This window comes from Oncorhynchus mykiss, chromosome 10 (genome assembly GCF_057628025.1).
Source record: "Oncorhynchus mykiss isolate SJ-2025 chromosome 10, ASM5762802v1, whole genome shotgun sequence".
Classification (NCBI taxonomy): domain Eukaryota; kingdom Metazoa; phylum Chordata; class Actinopteri; order Salmoniformes; family Salmonidae; genus Oncorhynchus; species Oncorhynchus mykiss.
In genome coordinates, this window is record NC_143031.1 from 23432805 (window position 1) to 23458896 (window position 26092).

A 26092-nucleotide genomic window follows, 5' to 3' on the forward strand; every position below is an offset into this window, starting at 1 on the left:
GTCCTGGAGGGCAGATAGGCTGCCCCCGGTGATGCATTGTGCAGACCTCACTACCCTCTGGAGAGCCTTACGGTTGTGGGCGGAGCAGTTGCCGTACCAGGCGGTGATACAGCCACACAGGATGCTCTCAATCATGCATCTGTGGGAGTTTGTGCTTTTGGTGACAAGCCAAATTTCTTCAGCCTCCTGAGGTTGAAGAGGTGCTGCTGCGCCTTCTTCACCACGCTGTCTGTGTGGGTGGACCAATTTAGTTTGTCCGTGATGTGTACGCCAAGGAACTTAAAACTACCCTCTCCACTACTGTCCCATCGATGTGGATAGGAGGGTGCTCCCTCTGCTGTTTCCTGAAGTCCACGATCATCTCCTTTTTGTTTTGTTGACGTTGAGTGTGGTTATTTTTCTGACACCACACTCCTAGGGCCCTCACCTCCTCCCTGTAGGGCGTCTCGTCGTTGTTGGTAAACAACGTCGTCCGCAAACTTGATGATTGAGTTGGAGGTGTGCATAGCCACGCAGTTGTTTGTGAACAGGGAGTACATGAGAGGGCTCAGAACGCACCTGTCAGGAAGTCCAGTACCCAGTTGTACAAGGCGGGGTTGAGACCCTGAGTCTCGAGCTTAATGACGAGTTTGGAGGGTACTATGGTGTTGAATGCTGAGCTGTGGTCGATGAACAGCATTCTCACATAGGTCTTCCTCTTGTCCAGATGGGTTAGGGCAGTGGGGTTGCGATTGCATGGTATGTGGACCTTTTGGGTAGGCTGGAGGTGATATTGACTAGTCTCTCAAAGCACTTCATGATTACGGAAGTGAGTGCTACGGGACGGTAGTCGTTTAGCTCAGTTACCTTAGCGTTCTTGGGAACAGGAACAATAGTGGCCCTCTTGAAGCATGTGGGGACAGCAGACTGGGATAAGGATTGATTGAATATGTCCGTAAACACGCCCGCCAGCTGGTCTGCGCATGCTCTAAGGACGCAGCTAGGATGCGGCTATTCCTAGTATAGAGAATACCACTAAACCATTGTTGGTAGGTTAGTCATTCCCGTGAAGAGATGACATTCCGCCGATCGTTTATGAAAGGATGACAAACCAGCAAACTCAAGGATGAGAACCATACACAGAGGATGACTTTGTCAGCGATTGCACCGCAAAACCAAACGGCAGTCTTCATTTGATCAGTTATACACTGAACAAAATATAAACACAATATGCAACAATTTCATAGTTTACTGAGTTACAGTTCATATAAGGAAATCAGTCAATTGAAATAAATTAATTAGGCCTTAATCTATGGATTTCACATGACCGGGAATACAGCTGTTGGTCACCGATGCCTTAAAAAATAGGTAGGGGCATGGATCAGAAAAGTGAGTATCTGGTGTGACCACACGCCTCATGCAGTGTCCCAGGACTACCTGACATGATGACTCCTTGCTGTCCCCAGTCCACCTGGCCGTGCTGCTGCTCCAGTTTCAACTGACCTGAGCCCTAGGACCATGCCCCAGGAATACCTGACATGATGACTCCTTGCTGTCCCCAGTCCACCTGACTGTGCTGCTGCTCCAGTTTCAACTGTTCTGCCTTATTATTATTCGACCATGCTGGTCATTTATGAACATTTGAACATCTTGACCATGTTCTGTTATAATCTCCACCCGGCATAGCCAGAAGAGGACTGGCCACCCCACATAGCCTGGTTCCTCTCTAGGTTTCTTCCTAGGTTGTGGCCTTTCTAGGGAGTTTTTCCTAGCCACCGTGCTTCTACACCTGCATTGCTTGCTGTTTGGGGTTTTAGGCTGGGTTTCTGTACAGCACTTTGAGATATCAGCTGATGTACGAAGGGCTATATAAATACATTTGATTTGATTTGAGTGTGACACCTCTCCTTTGCATAGAGTTGATCAGGCTGTTGATTGTGACCTGTGGAATGTTTTCCCAGGCCATGGAAGGACAAACATTTTCAGCTTCCAGGAATTGTGTACAGATCCTTGCGACATGGGGCCTTGCATTATCATGAAACTTGAGTTGATGGCAGCAGATGAATGGCAACACAATGGGGCCTGAGAATCTCATCACAGTATCTGTGTGCCTTCAAATTGCCAATTGATAAAAATAAATTGTTTGTTTGTCCTTAACTTATGCCTGCCTGTACCATAACCCCACCACCATAGGGCACTCTGTTCACAACGTTGACATCAGAAAACTGCTCGTCCACATGTCGTCACACTCACGGTCTGCCCTTTGCCCGGTACAGTTGAAACCGGGATATATCCATGAAGAGCACACTTCTCCAGCGTGCCAGGTGTCATTTGAAGGTGAGCATATGTCCACTGAAGTCAGTTACAACTGCAGTCTAGACCCTGGTGAGAACGACAAGCATACAGATGAGCTTCCCTGAAACAATTTTTGCACAAACTGTCAAACCATTAGTTAAATCCATTTTCATCAGCTGTCCGGGTGACTGGTCTCAGACAATCCCGCAAGTGAAGAAGCCGGATGTAGAGTCCTGCCAAATTCTCTAAAACAACATTGGAGGCGACATCTAGCAACAGCTCTAGTGGACATTCCTGCAGTAGCCTGCCAATTGCACACTCCCTCAACTTGAGATATGTGATGTTGTGACGCAACTGCACGTTTTAGTGGCCTTTTTATTGTCCGTGGCACAAGGTGCACCTGTGTAGTGATCATGCTGTTTAATCAGCTTCTTGATATACCACATCTGTCAAGTGGATGGATTATCTTGGCTAGCAAGAAATGCTCACTAGCAGGGATGTGCACAAATTTTGAGAGCGACGCTTTTTGTGCTTATGGAACATCTCTGGGATCTTTTATTTCAGCTCATTATACATGGGACCAAGACTTTACATGTTGCGTTTTTGTTTTAGTATAGAACTGTGAACGTCCAATCATACATGCTTTGAAAAGGAAACGTGAACCCTGATGCTGCAACCCAGCACCACGCCCTATCCTTCCTACAACTGGGTACCCATCTGTGGAGAGTAGTAGAAAAGAAAAGCTTGTGGAGAGAATGGGGTGGGGGGGGATTGGATGAGGCATCTCAAGTCCTACTTTCAATGTCTATTGTCTTGTGGGAAGGGCGCTGGGTGACGCCAGAGACAGACTGGCAATGCTCGTCATTCATCACGGTGACACATTCTGGCCCAAATGACACCTTATTTCCTATTAGTGCACTACGGTTGACCAGGACCCATAGGGTCAAAAGTAGTGCACTATATATTGAATAGGGTGCCATTTTGGGCACACCCATAGGCTCTAAGGCGATGGGCCTGGACCCTTACCTGGATAGGAGTAGAGCACTTTTCCCTTTCTATCTGGATCCTCATCTGGCTCCCCATTAGACTACTGAGCCTTCAGGAATCCTTCAGATATCCAGTAAGTGAACCCAGAGAGGGAAGGCTCAAACAGCTCTGTCTCCCAGACTTACTTTTTAAGAAGATATCATGTTTGCCATGACTTTGATGTATTTGTTGGCTTCATGTATGCCTGCCTACCTGGTTATACTGAAATGATGCACAATGAACATTAACTGTTTGGCTTCTCCATGTAATTCCTTTTATCAATTAAAAAACACCTCAGACCTTCAGCCAAAACATCATATCATATGGGCATATTGGCTGTCAGTCATATGATGTATTTATGTGTGTTCATGTCTGCATGCATGTATAGATCTTTTATTTTTTGTCAGACTTTATTTTTTCATGAGAGTCATCCCTAAGTCATATTTTCCCTCTGGCCTGAGGTTCTGCCTGTCTTTGGGGGCCTTACCTTCAGAGATGGCTTTGAAAGCTGATAGGATTAGAGCGTGACGAGCAGGCTTAGCATGGGCCCAGCACTCCCAATCTCCAAGTGTGCGACAGGACTGGGTGCAAGGAGGGAGGCGGCGGAGGGTGGAACTGTCACCAACCCCTGTGCCCACACATCCCTTATCTAGCTTGGTACATCTAGTCTTCTTTCACCAAAGCAATATTGTCCACTGTGCCCCCCCCCCCCCCCCCCCCCCATCTCTCTGGGTCTCATACACTGTCACTGTGGAAATGGTGCCTTCAGAATGCATTCTCACCTCTGGACTTTTTTCACATTTCGGTATTACAGCCTGACATTTTAAATTTAATTGAGATTTGGTGTCACTAGCCTACACACAATACCCCATAATGTCAGTGGATTTTTTTATATATATTTTTTTTAATATATTATACTGAACAAAAATATAAACACCATGTGAAGTGTTGGTTTTATGAGCTAAAATAAGATCCCAGAAAATCTTCATTTGCACAAAGCTTTTTTTTATTTATTTTTTTATTTATTTTTTTTGCACAAATTTGTTCCCTCCAAGGGGCAGGTAACCTAGTGGTTAGAGCGTTGGGCCAGTAACCGGAAGGTTGCTGGATCGAATCCCCAAGCTGACAAGGTAAAAATCTGTCATCCTGCCCCTGAACAAGGCAGTTAACCCACTGTTCCCCGGTAGGCTGTCATTGTAAATAATAATTTGTTCTTAACTGACTAGTTAAATAAAAAAATAAACATCCCTGTTATTGAGCAATTTACTCCTTTTGTCAAGATAATTCATCCACCTGACGTGTGGCATATTACGATGTTGATTAAACAGCTTGAACATTACACAGGTGCACCTTGTGCTGGGGACAGTAGACCACTCTAAAATGTGCAGTTTTGTCACACAGCACAATGCCACAGATGTCAAGTTTGAGGGAGTGTGCAATTGGCATGCTGACTGCATGAATGATTTTATGTCCACCAGAGCTGTTGCCAAATAATTTAATGTTAATTTCTCTACCATAAGCTGCCTCCAATGTCATTTTGGAGAATTTGACAGTACATCCAACCGGTCTCACAACACGTGTAACCACGCCAATTCAGGACATCCACATCCAGCTTCTTCACCTGCAGGATCGTCTGAGACAGCCACCCGGACAGCTGAGACTGTGGGTTTGCACAACTGAAGAATTTCTGCACAAACTGTCAAACCGTATCTGGGAAGCTCACAACAAAATATGGAGAAAGTTAAGGGGTATGAATACTTCCTGAAGGCACTGTATGTCTGTGGGATCTTGTGGGTGGTGCCTATGTTTGCACAAATATTACCTCTTTATGTGAGCCCAAGTCCCAGTTGTCTGAGAGCGATCTTTCGTCAACGTCTCGTTTCACTCTTCTGACTTCTCCACTGTCTTCATATTACTACACGCTTGACAATCAAATGCATCATCCACTGACGTGTTGAATAGCCTGTATAGACAAGTCTTGTTTTGATGTAATGGAGATTGTTCTTTGTCTCATATCACACAATCTTTGTGGAGGATTTTGTCATTGTTGATGTTACATAACGTAAGTTCTTTCCCCCTGATGCTTAGCTATGCCACGTCCTGCTGTACCACTGACCCCTCAGTGGAAGGTGGCTTCTCACAGCAGCTCGGGACCGTATTGAGTCAACACTCATTCACACTCCTGCTGGTGCAGACGGCTACTCAAACTGTAATAATCCACCCTGTTGGATCCAGATTATTTCACAAGCATCAGTCTGTCATTGTATGTTTAGTCAAACAGATGTGCATGTGGTTCAAGGGTCCTATAGTCAGCTTTGAATGGTGAACGATACAAATGCACCCCACTCTTATAGTGTACAATAGAATAGTGAACAATTGTAGCACCTCATTTTGCCCACCAGCGTCTGGTGGCTGACGTGATAACGGACCGACTAGGCATACGAACATGGCAATGACCAGTCATATCTCCCATAGTCATACCGAGGTCTCCTAGCAACTCGGCACAAGCATAGTTCCCTTGTGGTAAATCTGTAATAAGCTGCACGTACCGAGCAGATTTCAACCCCCCCCCCCCCCCCCCCCTGTAAACCTTGTCTAAAAACACAACATTTGAACAATCACCATAACAATGGGCTAATATGTCTGTGTATTACACGATGTGCCTCAAACGCTTCATATGCAAAAACTTGGTCATATCCCCCACAGACATCGAAAGGCCACCCTAGCTGTGCTGAACATGATTCATACAAATTTGCTTATCTTTTTCTGAATGTTCAGGGGAGTTGTGTATGAAAGCCAAGCCCTGTTAAGAGTCCTAAGTAGGGTTAAGCAAATGCTACTGGTGGTCTTGGCAGTGAACAGACAACTACATATTTCAGCCCAGTAAAGCGGCTCAAGTTCAGAGCTACATTACTGTGCAAATGTACTTTTTTCTGCAAGGAAAAAAATTATTGCCATGCCAAAAACCTCAGGCAGATGTGACTCCCAATTGGAAATGTGATGTCCGGAGCATGTTTGTTTTTATAGGCTCTGTAACAATCGGCACACCTTGTCGACTGAGGATTTGTAAAAATATGTCCGTTTTGAAGTCTTTGTTTTACTACTCGTTGTGGAACGTGTTCAAAGTATTTGCTAGAACAGTGCTGATATGAGGTCATGACAAAGGAAAGTGCTACTTGTTTAGAAAAGCAATTGTAGAGTAAACATTGAGCATTCCTAAATTGATCCTTCCATACATTTCACAGGTTACTATGACTACTATCAACTAGCCTCATAACACATTCCATCAAAATATGCAACAATGTCCAACTCAACTGACCTGGCATAAGAAAGACTCCTGCATTATACTCCTCATACTCTTTGCTTATTTACTCCATGGGCCTCAGATTTCTATCTGTGGCCACGTTGTCATTGTTGGTCAGCCAAAAACTGGAGACATTGAGCGACTGGATATTTTTCCATAAAGAATGAATCGCAATCCAAAGATTCTGCCAAAAAGTGGCTATTTGAATCCAGGCGAAGACATAGGAACAGGCCTACTTTCAAGCATAGTCAGATGGACAAACGCATGGTTGCCTATTGACTGTGGGCTTCTCACATGGAATGGGCCACCACAAACCAGTGGTGACACCGAAAGGGGAACATTTCCCACTCAGGGGCAGCAGTTGCAGGGGGTGTGGAAGATTACCTTCTAAGGCAGGAAAGATGACCAGAGTTTCCGGGAAGTCAGTTCTCTCTCAAGAGATGCAATGGGACTAGCAGCCTCCAGGCTTCTGTTTGTTTCTTATGATCTCTTTAATTAGGCCCTTAACTTAAGACACCATGCCTTCATGACCGGAAGAGAGCATATCTTCTCAATGACTGTTCCAGATATGATATCATTACTCAAGTGTTCCCTCCGATAGGCTTGGTAAACACATTACAACTGTAAACTCACCATTTCCAATTCCCCTGCCAATTATTGTAGCAGCACCTACCCTATATCTCACTGGTCACCCCCAAAGCCAATTCTTCCTTTGGCTGCCTCTCCTTCTAGTTCTCTGCTGCCAATTTTATTTGACCTTTTTAATTTAACTAGGCAAGTTAGTTAAGAACAATTTCTTATTTTCAATGACAGCCTAGGAACAGGGGCAGAACAACAGATTTGTACCTTGTCAGCTCGGGGATTTGAACTTTCAACCTTCCGGTTACTAGTCCAACACTCTAACCACTAGGCTACCCTGACTGGAACGAACCACAAAAATCACTAAAACTGGAGACTCATATCTCCCTCACTAGCTTTAAGCACCAGCTGTCAGAGCAGCTCACAGATCACTGCACCTGTACATAGCCCATCTGTAAATAGCCCATTCAACTACCTCATCCCCATACTGTTATTTATTTATTTATTTATTTATTTATTTATTTATCTTGCTCCTTTGCACCCCAGTATCTCTATTTGCACATTCATCTTCTGCACATCTACCATTCCAGTGTTGAATTGCTATATTGTATTTACTTCTCCACCATGGACTATTTATTGCCTTGCCTCCTTTATCCTACCTCATTTGTACATGCTGTTTTTCTACTATATCATTGACTGTTTGTTTATTCCATGTGTAACTCTGTGTCAAACTGCTTTGCTTTATCTTGGCCAGGTCACAGTTACAAATGAGAACTTGTTCTCAACTAGCCTACCTGGTAAAATAAATTAAATTGTTAGTTTTATAAGAGCAGTCATTCCTGTGTGTGTGTGTCGGGTTAAGAGCACGTATCCCGCTATAAATCCAGGCCAGTATATTTACAGAAAGCGTCAGTAAACCGATCTGACAGGGTATGGGGGAAAGTCCTCAGAGTAATGTAATCCAGCCCCAGTGATTCGCCTCTTGTCTCAGTTGCAGATTGTGGAATTTCTCGTTTTAGTCGCTCGTAACACCATAACCTGTCTATATTTAGCTTCTCAATTTTGAGGCTTTCCCTCTGATTCCTCCCTTATGAAAATAAAATGCTGTCACTGCAGTATGCTGCAAATTCTGCATCCAAAATAAGTATTTTTTTTTTTACTGCAGTAATTTTGCAGTGTTACTGCAGTACACTTATTTGTAAGGGATATGAGAACCTGTTCCAGTGGCATTATGACTTTCTAATCTTGGCCAACCAGGATGTTTCTTGTTTTGTTCGAGAGGAGGTGAAAAAGGTTTACTGAAAGTGACATCACAGATTGCTTCTATTGGGTGTTATTAGCATGTTGAACAGCCCCAATTAGTATTGCTACACCTGGCCTGTGTTGTCGCTGCCATTTGAGTGAGCTGTTATCTGTGGCCACGTCAAAACAAGATTAATGCCTCACTCCGCCTTATCTTTGATATTAAATCCTCCTCTGCCGACTTCTCAAGGGCGTGTAAGTCAGCATCTTAAATATTTAACACATTGTAATTATTGTTTCTGTAAGATTGAATCAAGGTCTGATGCAGCTGTATACCATAATCAGCCTGAAATAGTTTGGCGTGTGCAGTGCTAGCCTCGTTAGCCTAGTTCTGTTCTGTACTGTCTTGTCTTCCTAGGAGCGTGATGGGATGGGCGCTAGGAGTAATAAGCACATGGCTACATGGACATGACAAGGCCATAGACAACATACAGTGCCTTGCGAAAGTATTCGGCCCCCTTGAACTTTGCGACCTTTTGCCAAATTTCAGGCTTCAAACATAAATATATAAAACTGTATTTTTTTGTGAAGAATCAACAACAAGTGGGACACAATCATGAAGTGGAACGACATTTATTGCATATTTCAAACTTTTTTAACAAATCAAAAACTGAAAAATTGGGCGTGCAAAATTATTCAGCCCCTTTACTTTCAGTGCAGCAAACTCTCTCCAGAAGTTCAGTGAGGATCTCTGAATGATCCAATGTTGACCTAAATGACTAATGATGATAAATACAATCCACCTGTGTGTAATCAAGTCTCCGTATAAATGCACCTGCACTGTGATAGTCTCAGAGGTCCGTTAAAAGCGCAGAGAGCATCATGAAGAACAAGGAACACACCAGGCAGGTCCGAGATACTGTTGTGAAGAAGTTTAAAGCCGGATTTGGATACAAAAAGATTTCCCAAGCTTTAAACATCCCAAGGAGCACTGTGCAAGCGATAATATTGAAATGGAAGGAGTATCAAACCACTGCAAATCTACCAAGACCTGGCCGTCCCTCTAAACTTTCAGCTCATACAAGGAGAAGACTGATCAGAGATGCAGCCAAGAGGCCCATGATCACTCTGGATGAACTGCAGAGATCTACAGCTGAGGTGGGAGACTCTGTCCATAGGACAACAATCAGTCGTATATTGCACAAATCTGGCCTTTATGGAAGAGTGGCAAGAAGAAAGCCATTTCTTAAAGATATCCATAAAAAGTGTCGTTTAAAGTTTGCCACAAGCCACCTGGGAGACACACCAAACATGTGGTAGAAGGTGCTCTGGTCAGATGAAACCAAAATTGAACTTTTTGGCAACAATGCAAAACGTTATGTTTGGCATAAAAGCAACACAGCTCATCACCCTGAACACACCATCCCCACTGTCAAACATGGTGGTGGCAGCATCATGGTTTGGGCCTGCTTTTCTTCAGCAGGGACAGGGAAGATGGTTAAAATTGATGGGAAGATGGATGGAGCCAATTATAGGACAATTCTGGAAGAAAACCTGATGGAGTCTGCAAAAGACCTGAGACTGGGACGGAGATTTGTCTTCCAACAAGACAATGATCCAAAACATAAAGCAAAATCTACAATGGAATGGTTAAAAAATAAACATATCCAGGTGTTAGAATGGCCAAGTCAAAGTCCAGACCTGAATCCAATCGAGAATCTGTGGAAAGAACTGAAAACTGCTGTTCACAAATGCTCTCCATCCAACCTCACTGAGCTCGAGCTGTTTTGCAAGGAGGAATGGGAAAAAATGTCAGTCTCTCGATGTGCAAAACTGATAGAGACATACCCCAAGCGACTTACAGCTGTAATCGCAGCAAAAGGTGGCGCTACAAAGTATTAACTTAAGGGGGCTGAATAATTTTGCACGCCCAATTTTTCAGTTTTTGATTTGTTAAAAAAGTTTTAAATATCCAATAAATGTCGTTCCACTTCATGATTGTGTCCCACTTGTTGTTGATTCTTCACAAAAAAATACAGTTTTATATCTTTATGTTTGAAGCCTGAAATGTGGCAAAAGGTCACAAAGTTCAAGGGGGCCGAATACTTTCGCAAGGCACTGTATGGTGTTTTGGGGTCTGGTATTCCCTTAAGTATTAGCCACCTTGGTAAGGTGATTATGCTGATGTCATGCCAGTGGGGCAGTCCTCACACTTGCCACCCTGCTTTTAACTATGTTCTGGCAGCCACAGGACTCACCTGAGTCCCCTCTCTGAGGTCCTCCCTGCCCAAAACATTTTAATCTAACTTGGCAAGTTGGTTAAGAACAAATTCTTAATTGCAATGATGGCCTACCGGGGAGCAGTGGGTTAACTGCCTTGTTCAGGGGCAGAAGAACCTTCTTTTATTTGTTTTACCTTGTCAACTCGGTGATTCGATCCAGCAACCTTTCAGTTACTGGCCCAACGCTCTAACCACTAGGCTACCTGCCGCCCCAAAGCCTAGCCCTTCGCCTTTCACTCCTTCCTCAAAGACTCATCTTTCTGCTTCTGGCCATTTTTTTTATCACGATAGTCCCTGCGCTCTAAAGACTGTTTGTTTGCTTTCCACTGAGCCTATATCCACTACTGAACTCCCACTAGAAACTCCTAACCAGAGGTTGTGTTGAGATTTTGGCTGAGGTTGGTGGAACAGCATTGAAAATGGATAGGCTTTCGGTAACCACACTGTTTGATAATCAGCAATGATCATTTCTACTTTTTTTTTCTCCCTCAAACTCCATTCTACTGCATCCCTACCTAATGTAACCTTTTCCCCCTCCACCTTAACCCCACTCCTGTCCTCTAGGCCTCTATTACTGTCATACACATGTCAAGACACAATCAGATTCCCTAGTGACCACTTTGACACCGACCACCCATACCCGACACCGAACTACAACGGAGAACCATGACAGTCCTGATGACATCCGCCAGATGATCCCAGAGTTTGATTAGAGTAGAAAAGTTAGCAGACACACGTGCACACTCACAGAAACGTACACAGTATCTCTCTCTCTAACCCACACACCCACTTGCTCTCACTCTGCACACTAGAATCAGATATTGCAGCCAGTGTGTTGATATGTCACAGCTCAGGCTTCGCCATGGCTATAATCCAATGTGTCCTTAGAGGATTGCCACCTTTTCAGTATTGTGCAGATTGATCTTCCCGTCAGTCTGTCTGATCAGATCCCTGAAGAGATCAGATGGCGTTGTGAATGCCGGGTAACGTTCCAATCCATTACCTAACACCATGTAATTTATTTTCATCACCATGGACTGAGACATAATGGCTTGTTTCAAGATGAGTTTCGAAGAGTTGAGGTTGTCTACCTTGTATGGCATTATGAATGGATGGATTATGCACTGTAGTGTTCGACACTAAAGTATGCATTGTGTTCCGTTACTTTACATTTTGAGTAAGACGCAGATTTTTTTAATCTATATTGTATTTTTACACGATCCAATCTAAAAGTAGTAGAATGAACAGCAGAATGCCTGTTTTTGAAACCAGGTGTCCACAGCTGTGTGTGACTAGCTGGCTTCCTGTCTGTCATTTCCTTCTTGACCTGTGCTTCTCTGACACACTGCTAATTCTGGAGCACGGCCCGATCCTGATCTCGCTATCAGAAGGCCCAGGTCTTTCCTCGATCTGCACAATGTAAAGGAAGAGTCTGAGGGAGGGGTTCTTTAATTTTGCCCCTGTGTAGAGGATGCTGACTTCTGAGCTTTGCAGTAGATCAGCAGCACTCTACTCAAAACACTTCTCTCAAATTAGAATTCTTCTTTCAGGACTTAGCCAAACCCATGTTTCTTGTAACTCTTACTATTGAGTGACATGATCCTGTAAAATTGTGTTTTCTTTGAGGCAACATTCATTCTTTGGAATGGAAACAGAGGTTGCTTCCTCATCATACTTACTTATCGTCATCATATGAATATAGCCTATTGGGTATATGAAGGCTTTTTGTTATCTATCTGTCTATATGAAGACCATTAAGCTTCGGAAGTCTGTACCTGATTTCCCTCTGCCAATACACTTTGTCCTCGCCCCTGTAATTAAACTAATGACTAAAATGTTTTTCTTGTCTCTCTCAACTGGAAAGCTGTACAGATAAGCCAAGAAGGGAGCAGGAGAAACTGTTTCTGGGAGATGGGGTCCGTACTCAAGTCTGCTGTTTTTTTTAGTTATACTAGAAGACTGGGCTGGGAACGAGAGCGCCTTATCAGATTATGAGCAAGTCTTCACTGTCTGTCACTGAGAGGAGTGTGTTTGGACAGACTACAGTAGATTGCCTGCTGGCCTCAATTCTGCATGGTTATCGCCTAAAAGTCCAGTGATCTCTCTCACACAGTTTAAAAAACAGATGTCTATCACTCCACCAGTCTGTCACACTCGGTGTATGTGCTGTTAATCTTGTATTTCCTGATCAATACTTAGACCTAGTACTACAGTATAATTAAATTGCTCAAACAGTATGTACTTACAGGGAATCTTTTGTTGTGAGTCTGTTTCAGCCCTTAGCGCCTACTGCTTTGATTTGGAGACCCTGATCCCCAATCTAGGGCATACAATGGAAAACAAGAATGAGTATTTCTTATTGGAAGCCCCTCCCTGTTTGGTGCCTGGTGTTAGTGGGTGACTTTTCCCTGGAGCCCGTTTGGTGCTTTATCTCCATGAGAATGGTGCTACTACGCCCATCCTATTCGATGTGCCTCTCTCTCTCTGTAGCGTGTCCAATGCTCTTCAGAAGAAGTACTTGGACTGTTTCGCCGAATAGTAATCATCAGATCGACTCAATTTATCTCTGATGTGCTCGTGGATTCATCTTTTGCTTTGATTATTATCGATATTCCCCTAGATTGGGGACACTCATAATCACCACGATGACGTAAGAAGTTCTTTTGAAAGTATATTTCTTCATCAAACCCAATCAGTTATCACCACCATCCATCCATCCATCATAATACAGGGACGAGACATTCCTACAAAGTGACTGCCTCTTAACTTTGTGCTGTTCATAAGGCGGGTGAGGAAGTTAAATGTGTGCCTCCCTCCACTTAGCTTTTAGCACGATGGGACGCTATATAAACCAGCACCTTCATCAAAGAGCTAGCTACAGATGTATCTACTGGTAGGATTCTGGAGGGAGTAAACAGGACCTAGCTACAGCCCTTCCTGTACTTTGGGCCTGCTTACATGAGCCACGCACTGCTCTTCCCTTGGGGGGGGGGGGATTAGTAATCGAACACTGCTGCAAACCTGCCCCTAGACTGAGGCTGTACTAATATGGACACCATTTCTACTCCCACTCATTATCCATTAATCCCACACCTCTGTGATCAAGAAGGCAATAGCTTCTCAATGAGTCCTTGTTGGAGAAAATTGACTTAATATAAGTTTTAAAGCTGTAATAGTTCATTGAAGCTAACAAAACGTCACCCTCCTGTGTTTTGGTAAAAAGCTGAGGGAGGGGCCTGGAGAAATGTAACCAAATTCAAAGTGAGCGCTATGTATGCAAGGACTGACTATCCATGATGTCCAAAGTATAGTTTTGAGGCTATACAGTATTTTGGTTGACTTTTTCTTTGTTTACAAACATTGGAGTTAAGCTACCTGTAGCTTTATATTTTGGCTTCTGATTGGGTATCAGTGGAACTAAGCTCATTGAACATTTATATGTTGTATCATAACTTATCTATCATGACACTCTTAATCGCAGCAGGAAGCCTAGTGGCTAAGAGCATTGGGCCAGTAACCGGAAGGTTGCTGGTTCGAATCCCAGAGCTGGCAAGGTGAAAAAAAATAATAATCTGCTGTTCTGCCCTTGAGCACGGCAGTTAGCCCTCAATGACAACTGCTTCCCGGGTGCTGATGACGTTGATTAAGGCAGCCCCCTGCACCTCTGATTCAGAGGGGTTGGTTTGAATGCATTGTTGTGCAACTCACTAGGTATCCCCTTTTCCTGCCTCTCGACACCTGTCACTCCAAATGCAGGTGCTCTCTCATTACCTACTGACTAGATACTGATGTTGTCAAGGGCCTCGCCTCCAGTGAGGTTCTCAACCTGATATTTCAGTCGGCTCTCATTTGAGGCCCACATTAGGAGTATTACCGAAGTCGAGTGTTTCCATCTGCGGAACATTGCCAGGTTAAGACATTTGCTATCACAACCTGCAGCTCAGCGACTCATCCATGTCTTTATCCCGTCTGGACTATTGTAACAATCTTTTTGTTTGGCGCAGCTGCCAAGTCCCTAAACAAGCTAAAATATGTCCAACTGTGCTGCACGTGTCCTCACCCATAACTCCCCCCACGAGCACATCACTCCAGTGCTGTTCAACCTCCACTGGCTCCCCATATGCTCACGCATCAACTACAAATTCCTGGATCACACCAAGCTATCCACAACTCTGTGCCCAAGTACCTGTCTGACCTCATTCTGTCATCCTGTCCCACACGCACCCTTTGTTCCTCTATGTCCATCTCCCTTCAGCAGCACCGCAGCACATACAAAAAATATTGGTGACGGGGCTTTCAGTTGTGCGGCTCTGCTGCTGTGAAACGCACTTCCAGACACTATTAGGTCTGCAGAGACTGTCCTCCATTTAAGGCACAGCTTAAGACCATGCTGTTCAGATATGCTTTCAAGGACCTCTGCTAATTCTGCTCTCATGTCTTCTGGGTCTGACAACCACCTGTATATGGCTTTGATTGTCTGTTTTGGGTTGTTGGTGTTAAAACGTATTTATTATCATTGTCTTTACCATAGCTATACTGAACATTTTTTAACACATGATTCATGAGCTGAAATAAAAGATCCCAGAAATGTACCATACACACTGATTTGTTTACATCAATTTATAAAGCCCTTATAAAGTGCTATACAGAAACCCAGCCTAAAACCCCAAACAGCAAGCAATGCAGATGTAGCAGCACGGTGGCTAGGAAAAACTCCCTAGAAAGACAGGAACCTAGAAAGAAACCTAAAGAGGAACCAGGCTCTGAGGGGTGGCCATCCAGTGGTGGGGAAGCGGTTGTGGGGATAAAGCGGTGTTGTGTGTGATTATCTTGAGAAACTACAAAAATAAACATGCTTGCAGTGTGTGAAACAACAAAAACTTAGCAGGTTATCATTTCTAACACAGCTTGGGAAAAGCATGTCTTATTGTTTTTTCCATTCTGCCAGAAACAATTGCAAAACGCAGGGGCTTTTTTTCAACCTATTAAGCCAGATAGTCACAACCACACTCGGACAGGTTTCTTAAGTAAGTACTCTGTTTTTCCTCTCCCCCTCTCCGACTTCCAGGTGTGCTGGCCCAGATCCAGATGCCCCAGAGTATCATGAAGGTGATCGAAGGTCAGAAGGTGGTGCTGCAGGCCTGGTACAGCACCAGCTACAGCATCGGCAAGAACACCGTCCTCTGGAACTTTGTAGCCAATAACTCTCAACTGGTGAGTGTTTGGGCTCTGTTATGTTCTGTGTTTGGTGCCTTTAGCATCTGTGCTGTCTGACAATTTAGGGCCATTCTTACTTGAGACGTGTGCAGTAACTTCAACTTTCGCACCAAACATTATGGCAATGGCATATTTGTGCGTCTCAAATTGGGATGTGTGAAGATCCCTTTGATCCTGCAGTGGTCATGATTAGTCTGTGACATCCTAAGGCTACAATAGAATGTCCCAGAGGCCAGTAAGGTACCTGCATTAGCTCTGCATACCAGTTAAATACTTTTTATTTAACCTTTATTTAAGTAGGCAAGTCCGTTAAGAACTAATTCTTATTTACAATGACGTCCTACTCCGGCCAAACCCCGATGACGCTTGGCCAATTGTGCGCCACCCTATGGGACTCCGAATCACGGCCGGATGTGATACAGCCTGGATTCGAACCAGGCACTATAGTGACGCCGCTTGCACTGAGATGCAGTGTCTTAGACCGCTGCTCCACTCGGGAGCATAGAAGTACTTTATACATGGAAGTTTATTTTTTGTAAAAATGTATCAAATCTGTAATATGACTTTTGTAAGTTAATTTGAAATGATGGATGTATTTAATTTTGTTAGGGTTTGTTTTAATGTTTAACTCAGACTTCAGTGATAATTATCATTTGTCTGTTGATTATTATTATTATTGATTGTGTAATTTTTGCTCAAAAGCTCCCAACTACCAGAGCGCCAAGTCTAGGACCAAAAGGCTCCTCAACAGCTTCTACCCCCAAGCCATAAGACTGCTGAATAATTAATCAAATTCCCCCCGGTGGTTGTGGATGCAGCTTTAACCCTTTACAAGACAAAAACAAATCAAGCTGGTGAAAGCGGGCAGTTGGCCATAAGGCTCTCATCTGGCTTGGATTTTCAAACTTGCATCCACAGACAGTACTATCCAGGGATGTGCATGGGCTTATATTTGCTAATCACAGATTTGTTTTACAGTAGTATACAGATGGACCAAGTCCCAAAGGGGAAAAACAAAGTTTAAAAAATCCAGTTTGAGTCTAGTAGTTACCATTCCACTACAGTAGCACTCACCAACAGTAGATTGGGAGGTTGCAGTTGTTGGCTTGAACAGAGCAAGCTGCTTTGGCTAAAGGCCCAGTCATGGAGCGGTACTCGGATTTAACTACAGAATGTCTGAGTTGTGCGCCTTTATCTCAACTCTGAATCAAACTGTTCGTCTTTAGCTCCAAATTATAATTCTGTCTTGCTTGTTTGCATAATGATCTATATGATATTTTAACGTACTTTACTTCTATTCATACTCCAATGTACTCAATATTGCCTTGTCATGGCTCTATTAAGAAGATAACATTAGCTAAGAGAACCTCTTCTTAATGGTATACTACATGGTGTAAAATAAAGAAAAAGCAAAAGGATATTCTAGGGACCTTTTCAACAATCTTCATGGCTCTTGTCCCCTCCATCCAACCCACACAGATAATCTCCTACACCCTAGACTCAATTAGTTTAGGCAGCCCGCAGTTTGAGGAGCGAGTGGGCTTCACAGCCACCATGCCCTCTGCCAACCTGTCTCTGTACATCAACAACACGAAGGAGTCAGACTCGGGACGCTACTTCTGCCAGGTCATCATCCCCGGGGCCCAGGGCTTGACCGGGGAACTTATCCTCAACGTCATTGGTAAGGACCAGGAGACCCCTTATGTAGTTCTTGTAGTCATGCAGTACGCCTTCTGTGTATTCTTATGAGCTGTACATGTAGAATGAGGCATGCATGTACGTAATCAGTGCCATCAAAGTATTCATACCCCTTGACTTATTCAAAATGTTACAGCCTGAATTGAAAATGAATGAAATTGACTGACTGCTTTCGCTCACCCATCTACACACAATACCCCATCATGGCAAAGTGAAAACATATTTTTAGGAAAGTTTGCTAATTTATTGAAAGTGAAATACAGCAATTGAATTTCCATAAGTATTCACATACCTTTGCTATGACACTCCATATTGAGCTCGGCTGCATCCTATTTCCTTTGATCATCCTTGACATCACTAGAACTTGATTGGAGTACATCTGTGGCCAATTCAATTGTTTGGACATGATTTAGAAAATACATACCTTTCTACAGTATATAAGGTCCCACAGTTGACAGTGTATGTCAGAGCAGAAACTATACCATGAAGTCCAAGGAACTGTCCACAGATCTCCAAGATTGGTACTGTTTGCCTCATCACAATTCTGTCAAAGTTTGGACACCAACTAATTCAATGTTTTTTAATTATTTTTTACATTGTAGAATAGTGTGAAGACATCAAACTATGAAATAACACACATGGAATCATGTAGTAAGCAAAAAAGTGTTACACAAATCAAAATATTTTATATTTGAGTTTCTTCAAAGTAGCCTTGATGACCGCTTTACACTTTTGGCATGATCTTAACCTGCTTCACCTGGAATGCTTTCCAACAGTTTTGAAGGAGTTTCCACAAATGCTGAGCACTTGTCGGCTGCTTTTCCTTTATTCCGAGGTCCAACTCAACCTAATTGAGATGGTTTGGGATGAGGTCGGGTGATTGTGGAGGCCAGGTCATCTGATGCAGTGCATCAATCTACTTGGTCAAATAGTCCTTACACAGCCTGGAGGGGTGTTTCAGGTCATTGTCCTGTTGAAAAACAAATGATAGTTAAGCGCAAACCAGATAGGATGCTGTATCGCTGCAGAATGCTGTGGTAGACATGCTGGTTAAGTGTGCCTTGAATTCTAAATAAAATCACAGACTGTGTCACCAGCAAAGCACCATCACACCTCCTCCATGCATCACGATGGGAACCACACGTGGAGATCATCCATTCACCTACTCTGCGTCTCACAAAGACACGGCGGTTGGAACCAGAAATGTGGACTCATCAGACCAAAGGACAGATTTCCACCGGTCTAATGTTCATTGCTTGTGTTTCTTGGCATAAGTACGTGTCCTTTTAGTAGTGGTTTCTTTGCAGCAATTCATCTATGAAGGCCTGATTTTACGCAGTCTCTGAACTGTGGTGCAATCTGAGGTGCAGTTAATTGCCGATTTCTGAGACTGGTAACTCTAATGAGGGGGGGGTAGGGGTGTTATCTGCAGCACTTCACCAATCTGGGCTTTATGGGAGAGGGGCCAGACTGAAGCCACTCCTGAGAAAATGGCATATCGCAGCACGCCTGGAGTTTGCAAAAAAGACAAGTAAAAGACACTGAGCGTAAGGCAAAAGTTTGTCTGAAGAGACAAAAATGTAAATATTTGGCCTGAATGCAAAGGGCAAAAGGCACAGCTCAAAAGGCACAGCTCATCACCTGTCAAACACAATCCCTTCCGTGAAGCATGGAAAGGCTTTTCATCAGAGGCAGGAATTGGGAGACTGGATAGAGGGAACAATGAATGGAGACAAATATAGGCAAATCCTTGATGAAAACCTGCTTCAGAGTGCAAACTACCTTAGACTGGGGTGAATATTTACATTCCAACAGGACAATGACCCCAAGCATGGAGCCAAAGCAATGCTGGAATGGCTTCAGAACACGAATTTGAAAGTACTTGAGTGACCCAGACAATGCCCAGTCTTGAATCCCATTGAAAATCTGTGGAACACTGGAAGATTGCTGTTCACCGCCACACCCCATCTAATCCTTAATTTACCTCATTTGCACTCTGTTGTATGTGTCGAATTGCTACGCTTTATCTTGGCCAGGTCGCAGTTGCAAATGAGAACTTGTTCTCAACTAGCCTACCTGGTTAAATAAAGGTGCAATAAATAAATAAAATAAAAATAATTTACAGATTTTCTCAAGCTCTGCTAAGGAAGAATGGGAGAAAATTGCAAAATACAGATGTGCAAAGCTGATACAGACATAGCCAAGATGATTCAAAGTTGTAATCGGCGCCAAAGGTGCTTCTACAAAGTATTTACTCGGGTGTGAATACTTATCTAAAATGAGATTTCTCTCTTTAATTTTCAATACATTTGCTAAATTGCATCAATTTTGAATTCTGGCTATAATCTAACAAAATGTGGAATAAGTCGAGGGGTATGAATACTTTCTGAAAGCACTGTATATGATCAAATGCTGATAAGACACACACATGTGCTCTACTTGCACATATACCCGCATACAGTACATGCGCACCCGCATACCTGTACATACGTTCCTGTATGTATCTTCACACAATAGTTTCACTGTTTGCCACTACCCTAAATCCTTAGCATTCTTTTATCTATCATTATTCAAATACTGTAACTTAGCATCTCATCACAAATGTTCAACCTCTCTCCTATATCTCAGTCCCTCCTGCTGTACCAGAGTGCGCTCTGTCGGGGAAGCCAGTTCTGAAAGGCAACGTCACGCTGAGCTGCAAGTCCAAGTCAGGCAAGCCCATCCCCATGTACAAGTGGCAGAAGACCAGCCCCACATCTGAAGTCTTCTTCTCTCCCATGCTCAGTGAGTAACTAACTGCAGTCTGACATCTGAAACATGGAGTTCTAACTTTATTAACCAACATCATAAGCAAAACCTTTTGTTTCCCCAGAAATAGTGTATTTATTATAAATGTACTGTATTTCAGGGAGAGGTTGCTCTCTTTCTGCAGTTTGATAAGACTTTGAGTCTAAAGTTACAGGTACTATGTATTGTACACAACCAACTGGGTATAATGGTTATGAGTGTGTTGTATCAATCTGTACTTTGTAATACACTATACAAACGTGTGTGTGGCTGCCATACACAGTTGAAGTCGGAAGTTTATATACACTTAGGTTGGAGTCATTAAAACTTGTTTTTCAACCACTCCACAAATTTCTTGTTAACAAACTATAGTTTTGGCAAGTTGCTTAGGACATTTTTCCAACAATTTTTTACAGACAGATTATTTCACTTATACCTCACTGTATCACAATTCCAGTGGGTCAGAAGTTTACATACACTAAGTTGACTGTGCCTTTAAACAGCTTGGAAAATTCCAGAAAATTATGTATTTGCTTTAGAAGCTTCTGATAGGCTAATTGACATAATTTGAGTCAATTGGAGATGTATTGCAGGGCCTACCTTAAAACTCAGTGCCTCTTTGCTTGACTTCATGAGAAAATCTAAAGAAATCAGCCCTCAGAATTTGTTTTAGACCTCCAAGTCTGGTTCATCCTTGGGAGCAATTTCCAAACGCCTGAAACAATAGTACCCAAGTATAAACACCATGGGACCACGCAGCCGTCATACCGCTTAGGAAGGAGACGCGTTCCGTCTCCTAGAGATGAATGTACTTTGGTGAGAAAAGTGTAAATCAATCTCAGAACAACAGCAAAGGACCTTGACCTTTGGCTATAAAAAGTATCTATATCCACAGTAAAACAAGTCCTATATCGACATAACCTGAAAGGACGCTCAGCAAGAAAGAAGCCACTGCTCCAAAACCTCCATAAAAAGCCAGACTACGGTTTGCAACTTCACATGGGGACAAAGATCGTATTTTGGGGGGAAATGTCCTCTGCTCTGATGAAACAAAAATAAAACTGTTTGGCCATAATGACAATCGTTATGTTTGGAGGAAAAAGGGGGAGGCTTGCAAGCCGAAGAACACCATCCCAACCATGAAGCACGGGGGTGGCAGCATCCTGTTGTGGGGGTGCTTTGCTGCAGGAGGGATTGTGCACTTCACAAAATAGATGGCATCATGAGGAGGAAAATTATGTGGATATATTGAAGCAACATCAAGACATCAGTCAGAAAGTTAAAGCTTGGTCGCAAATGGGTCTTCCAAATGGACAATGACCCCAAGCATACTTCCAAAGTTGTGAAAAAATGGCTTCGGAACAACAAAGTCAAGGTATTGGAGTGGCCATCACAAAGCCCTGACCTCAGTACTGTAGACAATTTGTGGGCAGAACTGAAAAAGCGTGTGCAAGGAGGCCTACAAACCTGACTCAGTTACACCAGCTCTGTCAGGAGGAATGGACCAACACCAGCTCTGTCAGGAGGAATGGACCAAAATCCACCCAACTTATTGTGGGAAGGTTGTGGAAGGCTACCCAAAATGTTTGACCCTAGTTAAACAATTTAAAGGCAATGCTACCAAATACTAATTGAGTGTATGTAAACCTCTGACCCACTGGGAATGTGATGAAAGCAATAAAATCTGAAATAAATCCTTCTCTCTACTATTCTGACATTCTGACATTTCACATTCTTAAAATAAACTGGTGATCCCAACTGATAAAAGACAGGGAATTTTTACTAGGATTAAATGTCAGGAATTGTCAGGAATACTTCAACTGTATCTATGTGGATTTAAGGACACTTAATGTGAAATGGAACAGGCAATCAAAAGGATTGTGCATAAACAAATCATAGTTTCAGTAGGCATAGCTGTGTCATTGTTCTGTTTTTGTTTTGACTTGGAGATTTAGGGGCTAATCTGTTTAGGATGAGATTGAAGCACACAAGGTTGCATCCTAATGTGACTGCTCAAATCCACTTTTTTCCCAAACCCATAGTCAGTGTTCCCATACTTAGATAATGTATTTCCTGTCATTTATGGGGTGCAAGAATTGGATAAGTATCCCACATTGTTTGGTACATTTGAATTTTCTGGTTAGTGGTGATTTAATGATGAGGAAAAAGCGCATATAATCAATGCACAGTTTCCATATAAGGACAGCCGCATAAGTGGCAGGACTGACGATGCTGTCCTAATATGGACACTGTATGGGTGTCAGTGGAGGCTCCTCAGAGGAGTAAGGGGAGGACCATCCTCAGTGAATTTCATAAAAATAGTGAAACATTAAGTTAACACTATACTACAAATATTCATGTCACCAAATAATTTATTAAAACACACTGTTTTGCAATGAAGGTCTATAGTAGCTTCAACATGACTCTGTAGGGTAGCACCATGGTGTAGCCAGAGGACAGCTCCTTTCTGTCCTATGGGTACATTGAATTCAATACAAAACCTAGGAGGCTCATGGTTCTCACCCCCTTCCATAGACTTACACATGAATTATGACAACTTCCGGAGGATATCCTTCAACCTATCAGAGCTCTTGCAGCATGAACTGACATGTTGTCCACCCAATTTTAAAGATCAGAGAATTAATGTAGTGCTGAAAGCATAAGCTACAGCTAGCTTGCATTGCAGTGCATAAAATGTGAGTAGTTGACTCAGAGAAGACAATTTAACAGTTTTGAACAAATTGAATTTATTCAAAAATGAAAGAGAAGCGAGAGATTTGTTTTTACACTTTCACTTAGCTAGCGAATTCAGCGAGCTAATTTCGCGTACTCAAAGTCCCGGCTCCCACAGTGAGGGATGCTATGTTAGCTAGCTGGCTATGGCTATCCAACACTGGAACTCTTCCAAGTAAACGTAAGCGTTTGGTTTTATAAATTTATTGCCACGAGACCCACCTGTGTAACTGCTTACTGCTGACTGTACACTGTACTGCATGATTGTATGTGGTTTACTAGAGCATTAGTTTTAGTAGCTATGTTGACTGACGTTAATATGGTGACAACGACATAGGCTGTTTATAGTGGTTATAATATGAAGATTTGGCTTGGAAATGTTTTTTTCCCGGCTGGTCACAGAAAGCTGATGTGTTGTGCACTGAAGTCCACAAGCGAATTGAAAAGGTAAGAGAAGGAATAAAACGACCAAAGGGAATTATGCTGTTATGTGACTGCTATGAAAGTGAACTGTGTTTACATGTGATCAGGGGTGTATTCATTCTGCCGATTCTGTTGAAAAATGTTTTTTTTTTTTTACCTACCGAAACGGGGATTAACATACCTGAAGTTGTCCAATAGAAAATCTAGTTTGCACACCCTAGATCAGCTAGAAGCAGGGAAAAGTGCAAAGTGGTGTTGAATGAGTCAATGGTCTGTCACCTTGATTGCTCAAATGTACCTCGACCTGTGCACCTACCTATGTTGTAAACTTTTTAATTCATAGGCTAGGTTGTAGCAACCCCATGATAGGTATAGGGAAAATGAGTGTCATGTAGAAGCCTAAACCTATCGATGTTACGTTGAGCTGGGTGAATGGAATATGAATGACAGTCATCCAATATGCTGTAATAGAAATAAGGCCATGCTTATACAAATAATCATCCTCCCTGAATGGCACGACCACCACTGATGGGGTTATGTGTGTGTTACAGATGAGAAGACAGGCACCCTGAAGCTGAGCAACCTGAGCAGCAACATGTCGGGGAAGTACGTGTGTTTGGCCAGCAACACGGCCGGCACAAAGAGATGCTACATCAACCTGGAGGTCATCACCTGTACGTACTTTTATAGTGCAACACTGGATACACGACTCACTATACACTATGTGGGCCAGTCAGAATGTAGAGAAATGTGCTTCCTAAAACAGTTGGCACCTGGTACGTGAAACCGCTTTGAAAACCAGAGCATGCCGATATCCAGAGCAAGTCATTAAGAATGCATTTTAATTGGGACTGATTCACTGCCCTCACTTAGTTTTCCTTCATTTAATGTGCACTTAAAAAAAGAAATGATAGTCACACTAAGTGCAAACCAGATGGGATGGCGAATCGCTGCAGAACACTGTGGTAGCCATGCTGGGTAAGTGTGCCTTGAATTCTAAATAAATCAGTGTCACCAGCAAAGCATCATCACACCACCACCTCCATGCTTCACAGTGGGAACCACACATGCGGAGATCCGGTCACCTACTCTGCGTCTCACAAAGACATGGAGGTTGGAAAGAAAATCTCAAATTTGGACTCATCTGACCAAAGGACAGATTTTCACTGGTCTAATGTCCATTGCTTGTGTTTTGTGGCCAAAGCAAGTCTCTTCTTCTTATTGGTGTCCTTTTAGTAGTGGCTTCTTTGCAATAATTCGACCATGAAGGTCTGATTCACGCAGTCTCTTTTGAACAGTTGATGATGTGTCTGTTACTTGAACTCTGTGAAGCATTTATTTGGGCTGCAATTTCTGAGGCTGGCAGCTCTCTAATGAACTTATCCTCTGCAGCAGAAGGAATTCTGGGTCTTCCTTTCCTGTAGTGGTCCTGAGAGCCAGTTTCACCATAGTGCTTGATGTTTTTTTGACACTGCACTTGAAACTTTTAAAGATGTTGAAATTTTACGGATTGACTGACCTTCATGTCTTAAAGTAATGATGGTCTGTCTTTTCTCTTTGCTTATTTGAGCTGTTCTTGCCATAATATGGACTTGCTATTTTACCAAATAGGGCTATTTTACCAAATAGGGCTATTTTACCAAATAGGGCTATCTTCTGTATACCACCCCTACCTTGTCACAACTGATTGGCTCAAACGCATTAAGAAGTAAAGAAATTCCACAAATTAACTTTTAACAAGGCACACCTGTTAATTGAAATGCTTTCCGGGTGACTACCTCATGAAGCTGATTGAGAGAATGACAAGTGTGTGCAAAGCTGTCAAGGCAGGGTGGTGTACTTGGCAGAATCTAAAATATGAAATACATTTTGATTTAAGACTTTTTGGTTACTACATGATTCCATATGTGTTATTACATAGTTTTGATGTCTTCAGTATTATTCTACAATGTAGAAAATAGTACATATAAACCCCTGAATGAGTACGTGTGTCAACTTTTGACTGGTACTATATCCACACACACACACGGTGTGTCTGTGTCAATTCCTACACTTGGTAGCTATATCTTTCGGTTATCTATTACCACCTAACATTTCTTTCCTTAGTTTGCTGGGAGACTACAGTAAAATAGGACAAAAAATGCAATTAAGCTTCTTTAAAGGAAACCTCAATTTGGTGGGAAAGGAAAGGACATTGGTTGGTGCTACTCTGTTAATTAAATTGACATTTCATTTAGAGGATTAATTGTCTTTTCTGTCTGTACGTTCTTATCTTTACATTGCCACAAAGACAGATCTCTGCCTAGTCATTGAAAAAGACTGAACAGTCACAGGCTGCTGTACATGTACTGTTGGGTTAAGAGAGCTGGGTATTGAGTGAATGTAAGAACAAAACTAATGTACAAATAACATGATGCTGCCGTAGTTTTATTATCTTTTGGACCACAAAGGCTAAATTACTACAGCATCTGTATTTATTTCATTTCCCCTGGAGAGTGAAGTACTATACCACAGATCTGTAGTGCAA

The 26092-nt window shown here is 42.7% G+C and overlaps 1 protein-coding gene across 2 annotated transcripts in view; it reads left to right on the forward strand.

Moving 5' to 3' along the window:
* LOC110533522 (endothelial cell-selective adhesion molecule) overlaps positions 1–26092 on the forward strand; it is a 54261-nt gene that overhangs the window by 24552 nt on the left and 3617 nt on the right. For both annotated transcript variants that reach the window (XR_002474973.3, XM_021617814.3), the window contains exons 2-5: positions 15776–15921; positions 17404–17605; positions 20251–20406; positions 24117–24239. Coding sequence is in view for 1 of the 2 variants with exons in the window: in XM_021617814.3 (XP_021473489.2) it covers positions 15776–15921; positions 17404–17605; positions 20251–20406; positions 24117–24239 (627 nt within the window). In the remaining variant the exon portion in view is untranslated. The remainder of the gene's footprint in view (positions 1–15775; positions 15922–17403; positions 17606–20250; positions 20407–24116; positions 24240–26092) is intronic.